The 22,496-nt window shown below is 49.1% G+C and overlaps 8 protein-coding genes across 8 annotated transcripts; 5 read left to right on the top strand and 3 right to left on the bottom strand.

The window, feature by feature from the left end:
• Nucleotides 1–1,037: 1,037 nt before the first annotated feature.
• FOIG_04037 (uncharacterized protein) lies at nucleotides 1,038–1,571 on the bottom strand (the record flags this gene model as incomplete). The annotated part of the gene is made up of 1 exon (XM_031202089.1): nucleotides 1,038–1,571. One exon carries the CDS (start codon nucleotides 1,569–1,571, stop codon nucleotides 1,038–1,040), a length of 534 nt encoding a protein of 177 aa, XP_031067536.1.
• A 417-nt stretch (nucleotides 1,572–1,988) lies between these two features.
• FOIG_04036 (uncharacterized protein) lies at nucleotides 1,989–4,868 on the top strand (the record flags this gene model as incomplete). Its single annotated transcript, XM_031202088.1, has 2 exons — nucleotides 1,989–1,991; nucleotides 2,070–4,868. 2 exons carry the CDS (start codon nucleotides 1,989–1,991, stop codon nucleotides 4,866–4,868), a joined length of 2,802 nt encoding a protein of 933 aa, XP_031067535.1.
• Nucleotides 4,869–4,907: 39 nt separating this feature from the next.
• Nucleotides 4,908–6,848, top strand: FOIG_04035 (uncharacterized protein; the record flags this gene model as incomplete). Its single annotated transcript, XM_031202087.1, has 1 exon — nucleotides 4,908–6,848. The coding sequence occupies one exon, from the start codon at nucleotides 4,908–4,910 to the stop codon at nucleotides 6,846–6,848; it is 1,941 nt and encodes a 646-aa protein (XP_031067534.1).
• A 2,033-nt stretch (nucleotides 6,849–8,881) lies between these two features.
• FOIG_04034 (uncharacterized protein) lies at nucleotides 8,882–9,382 on the top strand (the record flags this gene model as incomplete). Its single annotated transcript, XM_031202086.1, has 1 exon — nucleotides 8,882–9,382. One exon carries the CDS (start codon nucleotides 8,882–8,884, stop codon nucleotides 9,380–9,382), a length of 501 nt encoding a protein of 166 aa, XP_031067533.1.
• A 1,487-nt stretch (nucleotides 9,383–10,869) lies between these two features.
• FOIG_04033 (uncharacterized protein) lies at nucleotides 10,870–14,999 on the top strand. Its single transcript, XM_031202085.1, has 3 exons — nucleotides 10,870–11,687; nucleotides 11,744–12,295; nucleotides 12,349–14,999. Exons 1-3 carry the CDS (start codon nucleotides 11,595–11,597, stop codon nucleotides 14,743–14,745), a joined length of 3,042 nt encoding a protein of 1,013 aa, XP_031067532.1. The 5' UTR covers nucleotides 10,870–11,594; the 3' UTR covers nucleotides 14,746–14,999.
• FOIG_04032 (uncharacterized protein) lies at nucleotides 14,790–16,940 on the bottom strand. The gene is made up of 2 exons (XM_031202084.1): nucleotides 16,743–16,940; nucleotides 14,790–16,694 (listed from the first exon to the last, which is right to left on the bottom strand). The coding sequence occupies exons 1-2, from the start codon at nucleotides 16,796–16,798 to the stop codon at nucleotides 15,287–15,289; spliced, it is 1,464 nt and encodes a 487-aa protein (XP_031067531.1). The 5' UTR covers nucleotides 16,799–16,940; the 3' UTR covers nucleotides 14,790–15,286.
• Nucleotides 16,941–17,494: 554 nt separating this feature from the next.
• FOIG_04030 (uncharacterized protein) lies at nucleotides 17,495–22,425 on the bottom strand. The gene is made up of 2 exons (XM_031202082.1): nucleotides 22,142–22,425; nucleotides 17,495–22,093 (listed from the first exon to the last, which is right to left on the bottom strand). The coding sequence occupies exons 1-2, from the start codon at nucleotides 22,191–22,193 to the stop codon at nucleotides 21,426–21,428; spliced, it is 720 nt and encodes a 239-aa protein (XP_031067529.1). The 5' UTR covers nucleotides 22,194–22,425; the 3' UTR covers nucleotides 17,495–21,425.
• Nucleotides 17,498–21,391, top strand: FOIG_04031 (uncharacterized protein). Its single transcript, XM_031202083.1, has one exon. It carries the CDS (start codon nucleotides 17,781–17,783, stop codon nucleotides 21,177–21,179), a length of 3,399 nt encoding a protein of 1,132 aa, XP_031067530.1. The 5' UTR covers nucleotides 17,498–17,780; the 3' UTR covers nucleotides 21,180–21,391.
• Nucleotides 22,426–22,496: the final 71 nt, after the last annotated feature.

Below are 22,496 nucleotides of genomic sequence, written 5' to 3'. Positions count from 1 at the left end.
GATATTGTTGTGCCAGACCGATAGCGCTGGCGGTCCTCATTTAAGCTAAGCCCAACCAAGCACCGAAGACCCATCCATTGTTTCCTCCGTCGTAGCGGCAATTTCGGGGATCCGCCTCGGAGAAGTGGAGTAGGCTGTGAACGTCAAGGCCGGGATATAACATTCCCTCGTCGATTGCTGGGTTTTGAATCGTTTCATGATAGTTCGTCAGAGCGAAGTGAATATTTTTTTATCTGCTGGTTGCTGTGTTTATGATAATCGTGAATGAACTGAGTCGTGCTGAGCTGAAAAGGAAAGAGAAGAACGGAAGCATGAAGAGATGTCTCAACAAATTGGTACCGAACAACCTTATTATTGCTGAAGCTTTGTAGTAATTCTTGTGATGTACTTTGTTGAACTAATGCAGTCGATTTCTGATGTTGAGATGATAGAGGGGGGAAAAGAGTTGTGTAAATGACTTGAGAAAAAGAAGATTCTTTGTAGCCACTTCACTCTCCAGTGTCCAAGACTGATCAAATATTGTCGCCCACAAATTTTATACCGGTTTTGGATTGACACCTAACTCCCAAAAGTGTCATCTTGTATGAGATTTAGTACCAATAGCACTGCACAAAACCAAGATAGAGATCGATCCTCTCGGCAACCTCAGCCTCTGGATCTCCGCGTTTTCCATATACTGTAAACAAGAGAACACTAGCTGCAGTCAGCGGCATCACAGTCAAGAACTGCAAAGGGGGCCTTGGGTTCGAAGATGGCCAGAATATACAGGGTGAATATTTCCCCTCATCGATTGCGACAAGCATGTTTCCGAATAATAGGAGCATAATCAGTCATTTAATGGTATATCTACCAGGTATGAAGCAGGAGTAATGTGAGAAGATGTAATGAGACCGCAGTTCTTTGTATCATGCATTTGTGTATTCAGGACGCTCCCCTTCAAAATAGCGAAGATTTTGACAAAGTCTAGCGGCTTCTTCGGGCCGTTCCGGTGCACCGGCAGCCTCATTCGTTATCTTAGCGAAACCAATCTAAGTCTTTTAATGGCCGGCCATCGAGATCTCCGTGATTCTGTCACGCCAATGTTCGACAGGATACACGACCTTGACACCGTTTGCCTCGAGTCTTTCCTGTCCGTCATTGTTTGCAATAAACGTTCCGGGTTCCCTGATCCCCACATAAACAGTCTTGATAGCGCCTTTGAGTCTCAAGATTCTGGTCGCGCAAGTCATGTTGCCGCTCAGCCTCTCATTGCAAGGTTCCATGGTTGTGTACAGCACAGTATCTGGTGGAAGGACTTCATGTATGCGTTCCTCGGGAAGGTTGTGCTCGTCGGCGATCTTGATAAAACAACATTGCTCTGCGTGTGTGGTACCCGGATCTCCTTTGTAGTCTCTCGGATATTCAAGCGAGTACCCTGTCGATAAGACCTTGCCTTTGGCTGCATCTACAAGTACAGCCCCGACGCAGAACTTGTTGCCAGCCGGTGGCGACCTTTTGGCTTGAGTGAGGGCAAACTCCATGAAAGCTTCATGGTCGCCAACTTCGAACGTCGGATTGGTCTCAGAAGCCATGGCAAGTGAAAAAGAGGCGATAAATGAATAATCTCTTCGGCGAACTAAGGAGACACAAGTCAATCTTTTCACTCTTGACATATATGTCATGCGTGATTTTTCAAGATAAACATGGGTTCGTATCTTGATCTTTGGGCTGTTGGTTCTGTGACAGGTAGCATCGGCGGTTATGACCGTCATCTAATTGGTGGTTGATCGTTCGTGGGAAAGGCTGACGGCGTGACTTGAGCGCAAGATGTTGGACATTCTTATATTTGGCATCGGATAGAATCCTGTTGGAAATTATCATTTAGAGTATCGTACTTGGTAATTAGCCCCTCTGCGTACAGATGGATAGAGCCGCGACCCTTTGGATCAGTCCGAATAACGAAAGTTGACGCCCCACGCACTGATGCACATCAAGTTTCATGGGCTACAATGGTTAAGTCTCATTCCTAAACAGCTATTTTAAAAAAAGCGTCAATCCGCTCCGATCCGGTTGCTGACTGTGGCAGTTAGTTCTTTCGAAAGCAGCGGCGCTCAAAGCCTGACCTGCATCCCAGCAACTCCACAAGCAGTCGCGACTCGACCAAGGGCTTGAGGAGCCTGTTTCCTTTGTCAAAGTCGCAGTCCAAGACGTCAACAACCTTGGACGAGCAATTAAAGGTCGACAAGGGACCGATTGGACTAAATCTCCTGTATTGCCCAACAGAGCCCGAGATCGACCTCATCTTTGTTCATGGATTGGGCGGCAATTCAAGAAAGACATGGAGCAAGTCGTTCGCAGACCAGTCTCACTTCTGGCCCGAGGATTGGCTCTCCCAGGACCCAGCATTCAGAAATGTACGTATTCATAGCTATGGGTATGACTGGTACTATTTGAAAGGTAAGGAGGACTGCTTGAATGTTCATCACATTGGCAAGTCATTGCTGGGTGCGATCAGCATTGCGCCATGTATTGCTAATTCCAAGACCTACATCATCATTATCGGGCACAGCATGGGCGGACTGGTAATGAAGAAAGCATACATCTTGGCGAAGCAAGATGCAGAACACAAAGCGCTGGCTGGACGTTTTGCCGCTTTCTATTTCCTCGCTACGCCACATCGTGGTGCCAACTCAGCAAAGATGCTCAAGAACCTGCTCAAGATCGCGTATGACCGTGCCTATGTTGGCGACCTGGAGCCGAACTCTGAAGCAGTTCAAGTGATCAATGATGAATTTCGTCACTTCTCGGCTGACCTTGAGCTCTGGTCGTTTTATGAAACAGAGAACATGAAATACTTCAGCTCACTTATTGTCGATCCTGAATCAGCCGTCCTTGGATACCGTGGAGAGAAGCAAATACCAATGACTGCTGACCATCGTTCAATATGCAAGTTCGACACACCTCAGGATTCGAATTACTTACTCCTAAGAGACTCACTTGCCTCGACAGTGAGCAAAATCACTACGGCAATTCCGGAGAAGAGGCACGAGACGATCAAGAGCCTCAGGAATTACCTACAAGTCTCCGATATGTTGGACGATGATCTGGAAAACGTTTGCGAATCCCGGATGCACGGATCGTGCGAGTGGATTTCGAACAAAGACAATTACATCAAATGGAGGGACGGCGAAGAAGGAGATGGCAGAACGTTGTGGATCAAAGGCAGGCCTGCAACTGGGAAATCCGTCCTGGCTGGCTACGTTGTCGATCAGCTCAGGGAGTCTGGTCAGGCTTGTAGCTACTTCTTCTTCAAACACGGAGACAGGTCCAAGGCTTATCTGGGCCGTTGCCTCCGACGTCTGGCCTTTCAGATGGCGGCCTTGAACGCTGAAGCCAGTGATACCATTCTCAAGATGCAGGCGGATGGTATTTCTTTCGATGGCGTCGACGAACGTACACTCTGGAGGATCCTGTTTCTTTCTGGTATCTTTAGGGTTCCCATGGCTCGGCAATACTGGGTCATCGATGCCTTGGATGAGTGCTCAAACCCTCTGGTGCTTTTGAAGGCCATTCTCCCTACCATGGATGAGTCCATACCACTGCGAATTCTAGTCACAAGTCGAGATACGGTCGAGTTAGATCAAGGTTTCGCGGCCATCCCACCAAACATGGTCCAGATTCTGCCAGTATCGATAATGGATACACAATCAGATCTCAGACTCTTGATCGAAAGTCGGAGCCAGGCCTTAGCAATAGCGAGACCTCAGGATCGAAGCGCACTGGCTGAGACGATTTTAGATAAATCGAGAGGGTCTTTCTTGTGGACTATTTTGGTCATCGAAGAACTCCAACGCTGCCACAGTAGAAAGGAAATCCACCAGATTCTTGAAGACGTGCCAAGGGGCATGAAGTCACTATACAAGCGGACTCTCGATTACATGTCACAAGTCAGTCGAGGAAAGGAGCTGGCCAAAACCATTCTAGTTTGGGCAGCATGTGCGGTTCGGCCAATGACTATTGGTGAGCTAGATGGTGCTTTGACCTTGGATATCCACGACTCGTTCCCGAACTTGGAGGAGAGCATCGCAACGCTCTGCGGTCAGTTGGTGATTGTTGATAAGCAGGGGCGAGTTAATATGGTGCATGAAACAGCCAGAGAATTCCTCGTATCTGGTGGATTGGAGTCTGAGTTCTCCATTGACGTAACTCAAGCCCACACTCGAATGGCTGAGGTGTGTCTGAGTTACCTCGTCGGGGATGAAATGAAGCCTCCAAGGAACAGGCGTCGCCGATCTTCGGCGAACTTACCAACAAGACAGTATTTCGCCATCTATGCATACACAGCATACTCATATCATCTGTCAAAAGCTGATTCGTTGGCGGCAGGGACATTCCAGCTTGTCACACAGTTCCTGAAATCCAATGTACTCACTTGGATCGAAACGATTGCCGAGTGCCAAAATCTCACACAACTCATTCGTGCCTCTAAACATCTCAAGGTCTACATGAATCGGTGTATCGTTGAACGCTCACCGCTGGACCCTCAGATGCGGGCACTACGGCAATGGAGCATGGATTTTGCTCGGATTCCCGCCATGTTTGCAAACGCCCTCACGGTATCACCCTCAGCAATATACTCATTAATACCTCCATTCTGTCCTACTGAGTCCATGATATACAAAGTCGGGGGTTCAAACCAGAGGCTCGCAGTCCTTGGTGCGTCCAATGAGCAATGGGATGATAGAATATTATGCATCGATTTCCGTAAGGGTCAACTAAGGGCTTTACGCTATGGAGACGGGTTTCTAGCCATCGCACTTATCTCAGGGACAGTCATACTGTATTATGCTGCATCCTATCAGGAGTACAAGGCCGTTGAGCATGGCTAATCTGTTAATTTCATTGCCTTCAAGACTGGATCCGACCTCATGGCAACCTGTGGTAACAAGACAACCAAGATCTGGGACATCAGAACAGGGCAAGTGGTCCACAGCCTCGTGAGCCCGCCGCGTCCGCTGAGTATGGAATTCGATGGAGATATGCTCGTTATTGCAAGTCGCAATAACTGCATGGATACTTGGATATTGGGTCATAACGTCCAACCCGAGTCGGTGCGGAGACCATGGGGCGATGCCAATACACCAGAGACGAACCGAATACCTCTGCGCGGGGTTCCGTGCGCCCTAACCCTCTCTATCAGCCATGGTATGCTTGCTGTCGCCTATAATGGACAACCCATTATTCTATGGGATATGGAAGAGGACACTTATGCCGGTAACTGCGGAAAGAAGCTCTCAAGTGGGGAGACATCCACGCATGTCGTCGTAGCGCTTGCGTTTAACCTCAATCCCGACATAGGCCTTCTTGCAGTCGCATATCTCGACGGTGATCTCGCCCTCCTTGACCCTTATACCGACCGACAGCTGGAGTGTTTTCGTGCCAACTGCCAAACCCTCGCCCCAAGCCCCAATGGACGTTTTCTTGCAGCAGGTTGTGCCAATGGAATTATCCATGTTTACGAATTTGATACGTTTAAACTCCTCTATAGGGTCAAGTCAAGCAACTCATATATCAAGCAACTTGCTTTCTCCAAGGACAGTATGCTACTTGCCGATATACGAGGTAGTCAGTGCACTGTCTGGAAACCTGAGGCACTGTTGCGGGAGTCCCTGAGCGATGACAGCAGTGGCCTTACTTCTGCGACATTAATTGAGACGGTCTCCCTGGAGGCGAAAGCGAAGGTCACTTGTATGGCGGTCCATCACAAGTCTACGGTCATCTTTTGTGGGAAGGATGATGGGTCAGTCGTGCTCTATGAGCGAAAAACAGCAGTAAGTTTGGGGATCCTCTACAAGCACAAATCTCCAGTTCGTTTGTTGGTTTGGATTGAAAAAAGAGATGCCCTCCTCAGTGTCGATGCTTCCAATCGGATTTTTTCATACAGGATCCAAAAGTCAACGGACAAAGGCTGGCTCACTGATCCAGTAGTACTCTTCAAGACCCGCCTCGACTCTGAGAAGGCAATTACAGATGTCTCAATAGGAGAAGCCGCGGCCAAGTTCCTGGTGTCAACTCGTGAGTCTGATCATCTGTTCGACTTGAATGACGGCAAGAGTGAGATGGAGCGAACATATCCCCAAATACCAGGCACCCGGAAATGGTTCCCTCATCCGCAATCCTCCCAGCATCTGATCTGCGTAGACAATGTCAAAATATGCGCCCACAACTGGTGCGACTTGACTGAAGTCTCTTCAATGAAATTTTTATTGGACGACCAGACGGGAGAACTTACAAATGCGACCTTGTATTCACTTGGTCAAAAACACAGAATCATGCTCCATTTGGCGCATCCAAGAAGTTCCATAAAAACCAACAGAATTGCTATCATCAACTTGGACCGTCTTCCTGTCGAAGGCAGCGACCCTAGCTTCTCACAAAGGAAGCAAACATATGCTCTGGCGACGTTTGATCAATCTACCACTGATGACGACAAGGGAGATGTTGTCAAGCCGTCAAACCTGGCCGCTGCACTTTGTTCAAGTGTGACTCAATTCGAACTCAATATTGCTCATGTCATAGGGGTCGATGACTCAAGCAAACTCATGTTCCTGAACCAGTCTTGTTGGATATGCTCCGTTGATCTCAGCGCCAGCGGGTTGGAGATTACACAGCGTGAAGACGAATCTTCGATAGCAGTCTTTGAGCACTTTTTCATTCCGCACGACTGGTTTGCTGGGAAAAAAGACATTGTTTGTACCTTAGCAAAGGGAGATGTTGCGCTAACTCGGGGCGGCGACCTGGCAGTAATCCGGGGTGGTGTTGAGTATAACGAGGCCGCATTTCGTACGGTGGTCTGGACTGCGACGTAATCTATTCAGGCTCAGATCTCGAATGTTTATCTGATAAGATATCTGCAAAGCTGCTGGTTTAAATTCTAGTCTCTCTGCGTAGCACAAGATGAGACCACCAGCCAAGCTATAAGGGGCTTTGGCTCAGTTAATGGGGTGAAGCTCCATCAGTCTACGAGTCTGTCTGTGTTGTATCGTCTCTCACTTAAGGTCCACGGCTACAGCTCTCGCAGTTGCGTCTCATAATGCATCACGGCGCTTTCTTCTCTACAAGAGTATGGTCATCGGCCACAGAACCATGTGTAACTTTGGACGAGGAGAGATGCTTTACTAGGCCCCAATCATAGCTCTACTATGGTGCGGCTCCCTTCATGATAATAGCCAGCCACTCAGAACGTGACACGGTGATTAATACTTTCTCTTTTTGAGTTCTGTTTGTGAATGCAGAGGCGTACTGTTTATATACCAAGAGATGCAAGATAAGCTTGCGAAACTCTGATCTTGCGAGGTCAAGCATTTGGGATATGAATCTCGAGTTAGTGCCCTCGCATCTGTGTTGAGTTTTATCGGACAATACTTCAAGTGCCCTTCAATACTTCTGGCTTACTTTACTTCCCCATTGCTAGGCTCTCATTCGCAACAGACACATCCAACCGTCCATCACTCCTCACCGAAAATACATCACCCACCTTTCAAGCTTCTTTGATCTGAAGATGGACTATTGAAGAGTATTTTCTTTTGTTCTCTTTCTCGAGGAAGCTCCAAAGTTTCGTCATACCTTCGGCTAAATCTATTCAAAGGAAAGTCATACTTGAATCAAAGAGAGACGGAAGTGCATCTTGCTGTCGAATATCATGACCTTCAATGTCTGATGTCGAAGCTTGTTTCCTACTTCACGCGGGCTCATTTGTCAACATCTCACCGAGGCCTTCAATTTCCCATGATACAGTTGATACTCTAAAGAAAGAAGCAATGCGATCACTTCTCAGAATTGCCTAGTAATGAAGGATCCAGGGCTATGAAGATATTGACCGCAGACTCTCATCAAGCATATTGGTGAGGCGCGGAGGATTCCGTAGTCATAAGACGGGCAATGCCAGTGGATGAGAACTTAGGTCAGATTCTGGCTAAATTTATCTGCATTATAATATAGGGCTGAATAAGCTTGGCTGATCATCCAACCTCTTGTCTTGGATGTCGGACTTGAACTTGTTGACTTCCAAGGATATCTCCGCCCAAAATATACTTTTATCACATTGCAGTCGCCAAGATGCTTCAAATGTGAAAATAAAATGTATTGCTTGGGAAGCCGATTTCTTCAGGTCACAAACTTTCATGGGAAGTAAAGGAATTATCTTAGGTGTCAGTCGGCTCTGTATACATGCCATGATCAAAAGCTTTTTCTTAGAGATCAAACCCATGAATTTGGCCAGAACATGGCCAGAACGTAAGAGACTCAAGTTACGGCTCGCCCTCCTCCATCATCGTAAGGCGTTGCCGCTTACATCTTAAGATTAAGCTTTACTATGGTAATGAGGAAAAGATGCGGGATTGAAGGGATTCCCTCTTATTGTATAGGTAGGCAGCCCTGCATTAAGTTTTGACATACTCTATCGATTTAGGTAACATGATCACCCAATAGTCAAGATACAGGAGACAATAAAACTTAGGATATCTATCCTAAGTGGCAAAAAGACTTAGTTAAACTCGGTATATTTAGCTTAGACTATAAGGTCAGAAGTTTTCCTGCCCCCTGAGGGTAAGTCAATATCTTTGTTGTCAAGTAAGAAGCTTTTTATCATGGTTTGTACGCAACACGCCTCTGGTATGACTCTATCTATGAAGTTTATCATCATTTAACTTTTCCATTCACAACTTTGAGATGTTTTCACTTTACAGAAGTGGCCTCAAGAATCATATAAAAGGGACGATAGGCCTCATGATTTAACCGACACACTTCGACCTTTTCCTTTTCTCAAGCCGGGCCAGCGCGACACTCGATTCGGAAACATCAATCATCAGTCGTTTGCTATCCTCCAACCACGATACTCAAGATGGGTGTACAGTTAACGATCGCCGTCGCTGCACTCTCTGTGCTGATTCGGCTGATAGGCATCTACGCCAAATCCTTTCTCAAGCGTACAGGCGATCCAGGGACGCATACATTGTTGATACTTGCCCAATATCCGACCCTCTTACTCTATGAGCTGCTGATGCTTGATAACCCAGTTCCAGCTATCCCCTCTGACATGCGGCCGATCGTCCGCTTCTTTTACTACTTGTTCCACGAGCAATGCATCATCCTCTATCTGCAAGACTTGGCCATTCGTTTCACGGTTAACGGAATCCTGGCATTACAGAAGAGGAGCTGGTCGCCATTTGTCAACACAAGCCGACCATTAGACAAGATGACGCGAAAGCAAATTGCAAAAATTGTTATCTTCGACGAAGTTATGCTCTGGGCCTTGACTGCTTTTCATATCTCTCATCGCACATACCGTGATCAGAGTGCTTGGGACAGAGTTCAATTTCGTCTTGAGGACGCCATGGGTTAAGACAACAAGACACGGTAGAAGATGAAAGGCTAACAAAGCAACAAAAGGATACTCAATACTCGTCCCCCAGAGAAAAATACGAGAGGACATAATATAGCTTCGGCAATGTTGATACAGACTACCTATTTTTCTCAACTTTTGCCGTTTCTTGAGAATGTTTGCCTCAGTGAGCAAGAAAACTTCTGTACACTAAACTTAGGTACGAAAATTTTGTTTTAAATCTTTTCATCACTTAGGATAGAGATCCTACCTACTTAAGTTTCTTACTCATAAGGGTACCACAGCTGCGTACCTTAGCTAACGTACCTCGGATGAGGCTTCGTGTAATCGCACACGTCACGTGGCCACATCACGAAGAAAAGCTAGAAAAGAGAAAAAATGTTTTCTTTTTTGTTGGTTGTTTCAGAATTGGGAACAAGCTTTGGTAGCTCGACGGGCCACTCGGCACATAAAACGTGCGATATTTTTTTTGGGGACTTTGGGTTTCCCGATTTGACACGATTTGTTTTCCCAATTGCGATCGGGTTGCGTGTCGATATGTCATTGAGCATGAACTATTTTACTAACTTGTAAGTGGCGAGTCGGGCGGGTAAAAGGGCCTTGGTACTGGGCATCGATCAAGATCCCATCTGGTTTTTGTTTTGTTATGGGGAAAAGGGCGTGAGAATGAGAATGAGTGAGAATCAATAAATGAATGGTAAGGCGGTTGAGGCGCAAGCGTCAGAAACTGCAAGATTAATTAATTGTTTATTATCATTCATGCCACTCAATCCATGTCAGGAACAATGCATGACATGTCTCTTCAAGGCCGCCTTGAAAGTCAATAACGAAGAGAGCAAAACAGATCGACGTCGTAAGAAGAAAGCGTTGTAACGCAGATCGATCGCCAAAACTTTGACATCAACCGTTTGGCCAGCAAAGTGCCAGTGCCAGCCAGAGACCATCCCATCACTTTCCCCTTCTGGAAGAGCAAGTCTGTTGGAATGTTCGTATTCTCAGCGTCTTCGAGACGCCAAAAATTCATGTCCCAGGGGATCCATCCAATGCAGGGGCAAAGGCCGAGAGGGCGTGGCGTACCCAGAAGCTTGAAGGAGGGAGACGATTGGCTGACAGGGGTCTCCCGGCCCGTGCTACGGTTGAAGAGGGTCCCCACTGCAGCGGGTCGGGAGGCGTCAAAAATAGAACTTGAGAGTCTGAAGCTGGGTCTTGGACTTCTTGGTGAGGTCTTATCCCCACGGAGGCCGCGTGCCAGGGTAAACAGTTCTACCTAGTCCGTACGGAGATGGTATGAAGACTTTAAGAAGTAGGTAAATAATCAGTAATATTTCTAGGAATGAGAATGATGGTGCTGTTGGCATTTTTAAGTGGTCGTCAACTGACACTGTTGATCACAGGTCTCGATCATTCTATCATGACTAGCGCTTGGTTGAGCATCTCTAAAACAGGGGACTTTTTATTGGCTTCATTCACTTGCTCACTCACCCTCACGCTGCCACATTGATGCATAATGGATGCCAAGCTTTTTCTATTGATGGCTTCCCCCAAAAGAAAAAAACTGTCTAGAGTCTACCCCCATGATAATAGGATCCATCCCATGTCAGTGTCATGGCTCCTTAGTTCTTAGTCTTGTCTTAGTCCGAATAGAACCCACCCCCAGCCCTACTTTTACCCTTCTTTACCTTTACCTCCTTCTTTACTTTACTCTACCATAACATCGCATCTCTCCGTATCATCGGACCTTATTCAATTCCTTTGTTTTCTTTCCTTTTATCTTATCCCCATCATCGTCGCCTGTCCCTGAGTGACGCCATATTCCGATCGCTTCGCCCCCTTTTGGCGCCTCGTCCTTTCGCTCACGGGCCTTCCCGACTAAGCTTCTTTTACGACACAGCGACTCTCGTTTATTAAGGGTTCTTTGTTTGCGACGATTGATCTGTCAAGTGGCGCCTGACCTCGAGTATCTGCATCTCTTCAGTCGCCCCTATAGTCTCGCCCTCATCAGCTCTTATCTTGTCTGCGATCCATCCTTTGGACCCCTGCGAATACGAGACTATCCCCCATCTGAACGTCAATCTCGACTCTATACACGTGGCCGACAACAATAAAATCGGAGAGCTCGGGGAAACGTCGTCGCGCCATAGACTTCAGTGCCATTAGACACCTGAGATAAGCTTCAACGTCTTCGCCCATTGGCGGAGCTCTTGCGCCCGATATGGATTATACAGCCCACCTCTACGGTCGGCAGCAAGAAGAGGATACTGGCAAGCAATTGCTCGATCTTCTTCAAGAGCCCTTCAGTCAACAGGTATATCCCGACGCATGATATCACAAGTTTCCATCCCTGCTAACGCCGTCCGTCAGCTTCAAGCTGCCTCGCTGTATTCAGCTTTAGCCACGTCGATCCCTATCACAATCGGCATCGCCATCATCTTTTCGATCCTACGACCATACCATCAGGCCATTTATGCCCCCAAGTTGAAACATGCCGACGAGAAGCACGTACCTCCGCCTATAGGAAAGGCCCCATGGTCGTGGATCACGACATTATGGCAGACCAAAGAAGAACAGCTTGTACCATTGATCGGTATGGACGCCACTGTCTTCCTGCGCTTCGTTCGCATGTGCCGTAATATGTTCCTTACCTTGTGTGTCACTGGTGTTGGTATTTTACTCCCAATCAACTACACAAAATGGAAAGAGTACAAGGGTGATAAAACAGCCAACTGGGTTCTGAATATCACCCCCCTCAATGTATTTGTTCCGGCAATTTGGTCCCAGGTCATTATCGCCTGGTGCTTCAATTTCATCGTCATGGGCTTCCTTTGGTTCAACTATAACAAGGTTCTTCAGCTCCGGCGCAAGTATTTTGAGAGCGAGGATTACCAGAAGAGTCTTCACTCTCGAACTCTGATGGTAAGATCAGAAAAATCTACTACCAGATAGCGGTTACTCACACACGATTGCAGGTATTCGACATCCCCAAGAAGGGCTGCTCCGACGAGGGCATCGCAAGAATTATCGATCAAATTGCCCCCAACTCATCTTTTGCTCGAACCGCTGTTGCCCGAAATGTTAAGGAACTTCCGGAGCTTATCGCGCAGCACGACCACGCTGTTCGCAAGCTTGAGAAGGTCTTGGCTAAGTACCTCAAGGACCCCAAGAACGTCCCAGCTGCTCGACCCATGTGCAAGCCCTCCAAGAAGGACCGATCTTACGGAACTTATCCCCGAGGCCAAAAGGTGGATGCTATAGAATACTACACCCAACGAATTCGTGATCTCGAGATTCAAATCAAAGAAGTACGCGCCACGGTAGACAAGCGAGGCTCGATGCCTTATGGTTTCGCGAGTTACGCGGATATTGCAGAGGCTCACGGTATCGCCTACGCTTGTCGTAAGAAGAAGCCTGTCGGTGCCACAGTCAGACTCGCACCTCGGCCCAATGATATCATCTGGGAGAACATGCCTCTGTACAGCAGCACTCGAGGACGAAGACGGTGGATCAATAACTTCTGGATCACTCTTCTGACTCTTATCTGGATTGTTCCTAACCTTGGTATTGCCATCTTTCTCGTTAACTTGCAGAATCTGGGCAAGGTTTGGCCTGCTTTCAGAACCGAGCTCGCTGCCCATCCTAAGGTGTGGGGTGCTATTCAGGGTGTTCTCTCTCCGGCGATCATGTCCCTGACATACCTCGTTCTGCCTATGATCTTCCGTCGACTCTCAGTCAAGGCTGGTGACCAGACCAAGACTGGACGAGAAAGGCACGTTTTGGCCAAGCTTTACTTCTTCTTCGTCTTCAACAACCTTCTTATCTTCTCCATCTTCAGTGTCATCTGGAGTTTCGTGTCCAACGTTGTCAAGGATACGACCGGAGAAGTCAAGCAGGATGTGTGGGAGTCCATCAAGAAGAATGACATTGCGTCGTCCATGTTCATAGCTCTGTGTAACACCAGCCCGTTCTGGGTGACGTATCTGCTCCAGCGTCAACTTGGTGCGGCAATAGACCTTGCCCAACTCTGGCCGCTCGTGCAAGCCTTCTTCCTCAAGAAGTTCTCAAGCCCAACACCCCGAGAGCTTATTGAGCTCACTGCCCCGCCGCCTTTCGAGTACGCCAGTTACTACAACTACTTCCTTTACTACGCTACAGTCACCATGTGCTTTGCCGGTATCCAGCCTCTAGTCCTGCCAGCAACAGCTCTTTACTTCCTTATTGACTCGTGGCTCAAGAAGTACCTTCTCCTCTACCGCTTTGTCACCAAGACTGAATCCGGTGGAATGTTCTGGCGCGTCATCTTCAATCGTTTCATCTTCGCAACCATGCTTTCCAACCTGGTTGTCATGTTGACTTGCTGGGTTCGTGGCAATCAGGGGTCGCATATCGAATTCTACAGTCTGATACCGCTGCCATTTATCATGATCATCTTCAAGATTTACTGCAACCGCGCCTTTAACAACAAGATCACCTACTACAGTATTGTGGACGTTACCAAGACACCCGAGAACGGTGTCGATCCCAAGGAGAACCGTATGCGTAGTGAGCGATTGGCGAACCGTTTTGGCCACCCTGCACTTTACCGACCTCTGATTACTCCCATGGTTCATTCGAGCGCGCAGAACCTTTTACCTGCTATCTACAAGGGTCGCCTGAGTGATGGCAGAGATGTCGATTCGGGTGATATGATGACAGTTAGTGGTTACTCGGATATGGTTTCTCTCGATCCTATGCAGAAAGGACGGCCAGGCAAGAGTGCCAACAACGTTCCCGGTTTCGAGTTCGTGTCAGACAGCCAGATGGACTTTGAGTATTACAAGAACCGAGCCGAGTTCGCAGAGGACCATGGTGGAGGCGAGATCTACGGTCGACCTGGAGAGATTGGTCGCCCTGGTACACCTGGATCAGTCGATGGCAGCGATTTCTCACGACCCGGCACACCGGTGGGCCGAACTGGTTCTCCCTTTGCGGGTGGAGCAGCTCAGCAGCAGCGTCTCATGTCTCTTGCTAGCAACACGAGCGGCGACACTAGCTATTCAGCATACCGACCAGGTGGCGCTCCCAATACCGGATTTACACAGCAAATGACTCTAGGCACAGAGCCCCCCGCTCGTGGCCGCAGTCCTTTGTACTCGCAAAACAACGGAAGCTCATCGGGCCTCGGATTAATCTCGAACGCCGCAGCTCCCGCATACAGCAATCTCAGCACGCCAGGCCGCATGACGCCTGTGCAATCACCTGGGCCTTCAGTCGGCGCTATGGGCGGCGGTCCTCAAGGCTACAGCGGTCTTGCACAGAACGAAGAGCCTTCATACGATTACTTCCGCGGCAATAACCGCGCGAGGAGAAACCCCGGCGAGGGATGGTAGAGACGTTCCGAAAAGGAGACGGTTTCATTGCATAAAATTTGCGAGGCGTTTGGGTAGATTGGGAATAGGTCCTTAACGACCTCTTTTGAATTGAATTCTAGAATGAGGTGGACTGATGTGAGATGATCCGGGCACACCTCCAAGAAGAATAGAATACTTTGGATTATAGCTTTTAATGCACAATAGCCCTTACCATTTCATAACGGGAATATGATTAATTTTTCTCAAGAAACATAAACTTCGTATCGATCATTATGTTAGAGACTAAAGACTTGGCTTTGCGCTGATCTTAAGCTTCAACTGACATGGGCATGTCCCAGATCTTGTTTCATCCCTGAAGGGTCTTCGGGGTCTCCCAGAGGTCCGGCATTTTCGGGATCCGACGTGGCCGTCCCGGAGAACCAGGGATTCCGGGATCACTCTCTTGCCGCTCAGAGCCTTGAGTCTCACTCACCATGGACGGGCTTGAGCCATTGAGACCCTGTGCCAAGCTCCCATGCATAGGTCATCTCTACAGTGGCTGGCATCACCACACTTCAGGCTACGACTCGTCAGTAATAATCCCCGTCTCATGCAGCCGCCTTAGATATGTCGCGAGATCTTCTTTCAGCCCCTCAATGATCTTATCTTCCACGATACCATCATTCCATGTAATTCCCATCGTCAAGGGACCGTTCTTGACACTTGCAACACTAACACTCATAGGATCACTTGCAACCATGACGCCATTTGTAAACAGCATGCGATGAATACTCCTCTTACCCGCCTCCTCAGCAGGAGCTGGAAGAGTGCCGACATTGCTAACTTCCCACGACCGAGGTCGCGGCTGGCCATCCTTCTTCCGTAGAAGCGCTTTCCAGTCAGTGACGGTCGCGAGTACCTCCATGTCATCGTCTACGGGGATTGTAGATGTCTTTTTCTTGAGCTCGTCTTTGACTTTCCTAGCGTGGCTCCAGATAAGGTCGTTGATCTCATCACCCTTTGCAGCTTGGAAGGCAGCCACTGCTGATGAAGAGTGTTCGTGTGACATGCCGGTCACAGCACCGAACAGTGCGTCTTTGATAGCAGGGTCAGCTTTGGGTGATATGTAGGGACGCATGCTTATGGGTGTTGAGGAGATGAAGGCCGGAGCGGTAGGAATACGTCTCGATAGTGATGTAAGGACAAGCGCATGCAAAAGACCCGTCAAAGAAGTCCCATGAGCGCGCGACTCTTTGAGGGTAGTTATTACGACTGAGGGTGGTATATCCACGGTAACCAAGCGAGCCTTGTGGCGATCGAAGTCTATAGGTTCACCAGCCCATATCTTTGGCGGGGCGGGAGTGAGGAACCAAGGTCGGTATCGTTTCCATAGAAGAGTAGCTCGGCCAGATATTGTCGACGTATAGTCGATGACCTTCTCTTGCGGCTCAGGGAGTACTGGTGGCTCAGGAAAGGAGAGAACTTCGGGGGCCGCTGGATTCGCGGGCAGAGAGTTCAGTTGGGCAAGAAGTTTCTCGTGAAATAGCCTTCCACCCATGCCGTCCATAAGTGAGTGGTGAAAGGCAAAGACTATGTTCTCGAAGAGAGGAGCTCCGTTGTCTTCTCTGACGCCGGACGGTCTGCCGACGACGACCCGCCACGGGGGTCTCGTCTCAATGTTCTGCCAGAACTGGTCGTGCAGCTCACAATGTAAGTCGTTCAGGCACTTATCATGATCTTCTTCAGGACCCCAGGTACGAAATTCCACGAAATCGCTCAGTCTCATCTCAGGCACGTGTGTAAAATAGGCTTCCATGTCACCTTCTCCTCGGATGCCTACTCGGAGCATAGGGTTCTCATCGATGAGATTTGCTACGGCAGCGAGAATGGCTTCATTTGGAGATGTATTTGGCGGGACATCATAATGCGCTGATACTATGACACAACGATACAAGCCGAACAAGTGATAGGCAGCAGAGCCGGTTTCTCTGGTAGTTGATGAGCAAGTGTTAATAAAGCTAGTGCGGTTGACTTACAGGATACCTAGACGGCGAGCAGTACGGATCTCAGGGTTGTTTGTCATTTTGACCATTGATTTGAACGAAGTCAAGATTCATCAGCTGTAGTGTTTTGCGGCAACTCCATATCTTATGCCCAGTTTGACAGCAACCAACGACCAACAAGTCGCACGAAATCATGTGTCGTCATATCACTGATGGAATAGGAAGGAGGAGCGAAACAAGACGAGTTGGGACGAACTAGGGTAGCTTCTACTTGGCTACTTTATTCCGTCTCACATCAGCGTTTGGGTTGCATTCATAACAGAGATAACAAGATATCTGGACCCATTGTAGAAACATGAATGAGCTAACTACTTTGATCAATCTTGATTGTTAGAAAGGTGTAAGATAGAAACCCATGAATTGTGCCAAATTGCATGGTTGGCATCAACGATGATCCTTTAGAGTTAACTAAGCTTATGCTATTTTTGATAGGGCTGAGTTGACAGCAACCCGCCAACCATGGTTTAAGCAGATTGGAGGAGAGTTTAAAAGTGTCGGTGGATATTCAGACGGGTAAATTTCTCATCTGAGCCAGGTCATAACCATAAAGGTCTTTAATAAAGGTTATCATTATGACACTTGCGGTAGCTGTAAATCGGTGGTGATGCCGCGGTAACGGTGAGACGTGGTCGGTGGAACGGTGACCCCACCTCCGTTAATGACGGGACGGGGACACTATGACAGGCGCCCCATGCTCATGCTCGGCCACTCTCTGTAGCCTCCAACGCGTTTAAACCACGACTCGACAAAAACATTTGGTCAATCATCTTTTGCGCGCGCTGTTGATATTTTGATTCGCGACTGTACAAGATACCCGACCTCCAGCTGTACGAACATCCACTCGACATACCCAGACATATAGTTACGACTATCACATCCGAGCGACCATATTACCGTATCCGAATACTTTTAGTCGCCATCGCGATGCAATGAACGCGCTTCCCACGACGACAAATAATGTGCTATCGACCTCACCATAACTGCGTATAATCACACTCAATTGTGTCACCGATGGATCGCGACAAGAGCTCGCTGGCCGAGCGGCCTAGTCAGCTTATTGTGAAGCAATCCGGAAGGAAACCTCTTTTCGCAAGCAACATCCCGCGGGGAACCGACAGGAATAAGGAGAATGATCAAGCGCAGCAGAACAATTCAAGGCTTGGCTCTAGTATACAAAGCAATGGGTTCGCGCGATCGACAAATTCGGATCTCGACAGGAGAGCAAGCATCGGTAGTCTTGGATCGCGCGACAGCAAATTACCTACACCAGGATTTTCCTCCTCCACTCGAAAACGACTCTCAATGACCGATGCTTTCCGTCTCGCTGCAAAGGAAATTGAGGATGACAGCGATGGCACACAACCGGTTGATGCGTCGCCTAGTCCAGCGCCCCGGGTTTGGCGCGAGAGACACGAAGGAGAAGGAAATCAAATGCGGCAGATGTTAAGTCACGATCACCTGGACACAAAGGCACCGAGTCGCCCATTCTCCCGAGGGTCGATTGCTTCAAGAATACCCGAAATAAAAAAAACGCCAGACAGGACCGAGTCGCCGCGACGACGGAACTTTTATGGCAAGTCCAGGGCAGGACTTTCCTTTACGCCTAGAGAGCCGACCCAGGAGAGTACTACGCCTGCGCATGCACCTCCAACTACCACCGTCAACGGGATAAGACCTGACAGTCGGCCTGGGAGTGCTGCTGGACTACGAATAGGCTCGCACTCGTTGAGACAAATGCCTTCGAAAGACGACCTGACGAAACAAGGACGGATTCCAGCTCTAGTCCCTGGTATTGAGGAGTTGTACCCGTCAATTGAGGGCCCAGAAGCTCAAAGCGAGGCACCTGGCCCAGCATCTCCCGAAAAGAGTTTCGCATGGCAGGTGGATGACGACTTTACGGCTGGAGAGCTACAAGTTTCGGATAGTCCAAGGCTTCGCATGGGTGCGCGTCCGTTTGCAAACCGCATTCACTTCGATGAAGGCAGTGAAATTGACATAAACTCACGGACGAGGGTGGCGCCGCCCGGGGCGAGGAACACCAAGCTTGATGAGATTCGGTCACGGGAGGTCAAGACAGGAAGCGATATTCCTCTTGAGCCGCCGCGACCACATAATACAAAAATAGACGAGATACGGGAGCGTGAGGAAAAGGTCGAGCATCAAATACCCATACCTGATCGAAACGCACCAAGACCAAGAAATACCAAATTGGACGACATACGACAGCGGGAGGTTAACGGCATACCCAGGAGGTCAATGGCATCAATTAAGTTAGAAGAGATTCGTGAGCACAATGCAATGAGTCGCTCACGCTCTCCAGAAGATCGACCCAGGACAAGCCGAGGGATGCTCCCAGAGACAAAAACGACAAGTGAATTCGAACCGAAAGAGCCGTCGCCCCGACCTAGGTCTGCTTTTGAAGGGGCCGGTGTCAGTATCCCCGACACGCCTGTGACAATATTCAAGTCGCGACGCGAGAGCGCAGAGTCGGACCACCCCAGGGAGGATGGTAACTCAAAGGACGAGACAAGTCGTGCGCGACCAGGTCTGTCGCACACACGTACTGATTCCCGAGACTTACTACGACGCCTGGCGCGGGCTGCCAGTTCCAGCCCTGCGCCAGAACCTGAGCCGCGACAGGTGGCCGACAGTGACAAACCGGCTCTCTTGCCCCTAGAACCCAAGCCTGACGCTGCTTCTGCAATTCCTCAACCTTCAACCAGCAATGGCTACCGAAATCGTCAACATCGCTCTAACAGAGATTTCAGTCCCAAACCTAGTGTCGCATTTACTGGCCTGTCTCGAACTCGTTCAACGGAATCTGTTAAGAGTAAGAAATCCATGAATTCAGAGGCGGACCCTACGGACCGCATTGAGGCGGAGGCCAATCTGTTTGCGCCTGGCGACAATCACTCTGAGAAAGGCTCTATGAAGGCCCCATCTCCAGAGCCTGATATCGACGATGAAAAAGAGCTCGATGCGACACCACGACCGACGAAGCCGGATCCATTGACTATGCCCACGCCAAAGGTCACGGGCGCATACGTGGAAACACCAGCGACAGTCAAGGTGGAGAAGATCGAAGTAAAAGACAATCAAGAAAAGCCAAAGAGGGAGGAAAGGCCATTGCGACAAAGATCTGCATCGTTCCGTGATAAAAGGACGGATCGTGCTCTGAGTGGCAGTGATAGGGACACAGCATCGGACCCGGGGACAGACGACAAACTTAGCACCAAGACTTCGTCAAGTGGGGTGAGGAGACGGCGCACTCGTTCTCTGTCACGGCGCCGAGGAACACTGAAAAACTCGGCCAAGCTTCCAACAGTCAAAGACGACCTAAAAGAACTTCAACGAACACATCACATTGAGGACTCGACATTGGATGATCTTGAAGAGGTTCTTCTCGGTCGCAAAGCCCCATCTCAAGAAGTTGAGGCTCTCCTTGATAAACTACCTGAGAACCCATCACTTGATGACGATTTCGACTTCGACTTGGAACTTGACACGAAACTGAACACACGAACAAACCAAATCGATCCTCAGAACAACGACAACTCTGATCTGGATCGGCTCACCCGCATGAACAATACCCTCAAGAACAGCCTGTTCGGAATCCATACCGCAGCAAGGGGCATTGAACGTCTTTCTGATCAAGTCAGCACCAAGAATAAAGCTGCCGAGAACAAGGCCGCTGAAGAGAAGTCAGCTGAGCTCAAGACACCTAAAGAGGAGCCAACTGAGAAAAACCTCCTTGACATCGTCAAACCCGAGCCGCTGCCGGAAAAGATGGCCACCCTTCACGACAACGGCGGCGCTGGCACCGCCTTCATCACGCATTCCGACGGCAAGACGGTGTCTTACGTTTCACTACCTATTCCACCACTCTTCCACCGCAAACCATCCTTCCGCTTCACAATCCTTGGTCTTCTTCTTTTCCTCCTCGGCCTTTGGTATGCTCTCGAGTCTACTATGTGCCTCGCCTTCTGTCGTCCAATCAGCTGCAGCAATCCTCCTTGCGTCTGGTCCGTCGATGATCCCACCTTTGGAAATGCCATTCCCGTGAAGTTGGACCAGTGGGCTACTGGGGGCCGTGGTCGCATCCTAGCTGGACAACTCAAGGAAGAAGTGGATGATTGGTTTGCCGACATGAAGGACATCTGGTACGATCGCGAAATCACCGATATTGACATTCACGGGCTCTCGTTTGAGCAGAAGCGTCAGCATCGTCGTCGTCTCCGCAAGAAGGGCCTTATGAAACGTCGCATACAGACATCCGAGGAGCGAGCAAGGCTGGAAGCTTGGAAGCGAGCCCAGGAGGAGGAACAACGACAGAAGGAAGCGAGAGAGATGGGCTATGAGATTCGAGTCGACGATGATGAGACTGTCGGAGGAGATACCAGGGTTTGGTGAATTCAGCGTCTACAGTTGTCAGAGTGGTGGTTCTACGGGGGCACAAAGGGACAGTTTACATTGCTATTAAATGCATATCGGAGCGGGCGTTCAAAGATACATTATTGCACTCTTCAAGTAGTAATGATAATAGATGGTGGTGATATTCTCAGATGATATCAACCTCGTGCCCATATATAAAGAAGTCGGGCATACCCGCAATGCATTTTCCCTATCCCAACGCCATGCGCCTGCAAATACCGGCTCTTAATCGTCAATACCACCCCATTCCTCATCTTCCTCCATCTCATCACCACTGGCAGCCTTAACCCACGGCAACCTCTCATCCTCATAACTCTCAGCACAGCGCGCCCTCACAGGCTTAACAGGACATGTCTTCAGCGCAATGACAACATCCCCCAAGCTCTTAACAAACTTCTCAGCCTCAGGCTGCTCCAGCGCCTCCTCACGCTCCAACTCATCGACCCAGATATCCAGCGCATGCAATCTGATACCCACAGGGCTCTTTCGCAGATCACCCTCCTTCTCAAAAGGAAACTCCTCCAACACAGCCACAATAGCCTCTACATCACCGTCCTTCCAGCCTCGCTCGCGAGCTAGTCGTACGTGGGAAGCGAAAACGCGACGGACGAGGAGGAGAAACTTTTCAAGACGGTAGACGTCGATGCCTGTCCACTGGGCGCCTACGACGGCCCAGAAGGCGCGCAGCCAGGGGATGGCGCAGGCGGGCTTGAGGGTGAAGAGGAGGTTGGCGAGATCTGTGGCGAGACGTTGCTGGGGGATGGGTCGGTCGGTCATCCACAGGGCGTAGAAGAGGCCTTTCCATAGCTTCTGGGCGTCGACGTCGGAGAGGCTTGAGCGCGAGGAGAGGAATGTTGAGAGGGATTCTAAGGAGGACATTCGAAGTTTGCGATCTGGAGAAGTTAGCAAGATTATTGACGAGAGGATTGGGGAGGACGAACCGCTTGAAGCGAGGTTGCGAATGAAGGGCATTTGGGATTCGTGCTCGGCCATTTTGGAGAGTAGAGCGTCAATGGCTCCGTTGTAAATTTTATGGCGATCGTGATAATTGGGTGGTAAGGTTGGGGCTATGGAAAGAGAAGTGTTGGTGATAGTTTGGTTGGTGTTGAAAAATGTCAAAGATGCTATGCGATGCTGGGCAACTTTTTTTCTGGCATGTCGGATCTAGTGGGGGCCTCACCGAGAAGTGGGGCCGGCTCTTGTAAGGGACTTTCAGATGTAAAAGTTCACATTGAAGACTGAAGGGTCATGATCATAACTACAACGCAGTAGGTGTCAGTGTTTGTATTGAATAAT

The sequence above is a fragment of the Fusarium odoratissimum genome, assembly GCF_000260195.1.
Source record: "Fusarium odoratissimum NRRL 54006 unplaced genomic scaffold supercont1.5, whole genome shotgun sequence".
Taxonomy (NCBI): Eukaryota; Fungi; Ascomycota; class Sordariomycetes; order Hypocreales; family Nectriaceae; genus Fusarium; species Fusarium odoratissimum.
Note: the sequence above shows the minus strand (reverse complement) of the source record. Positions and strands in the feature narration are given on the sequence as shown.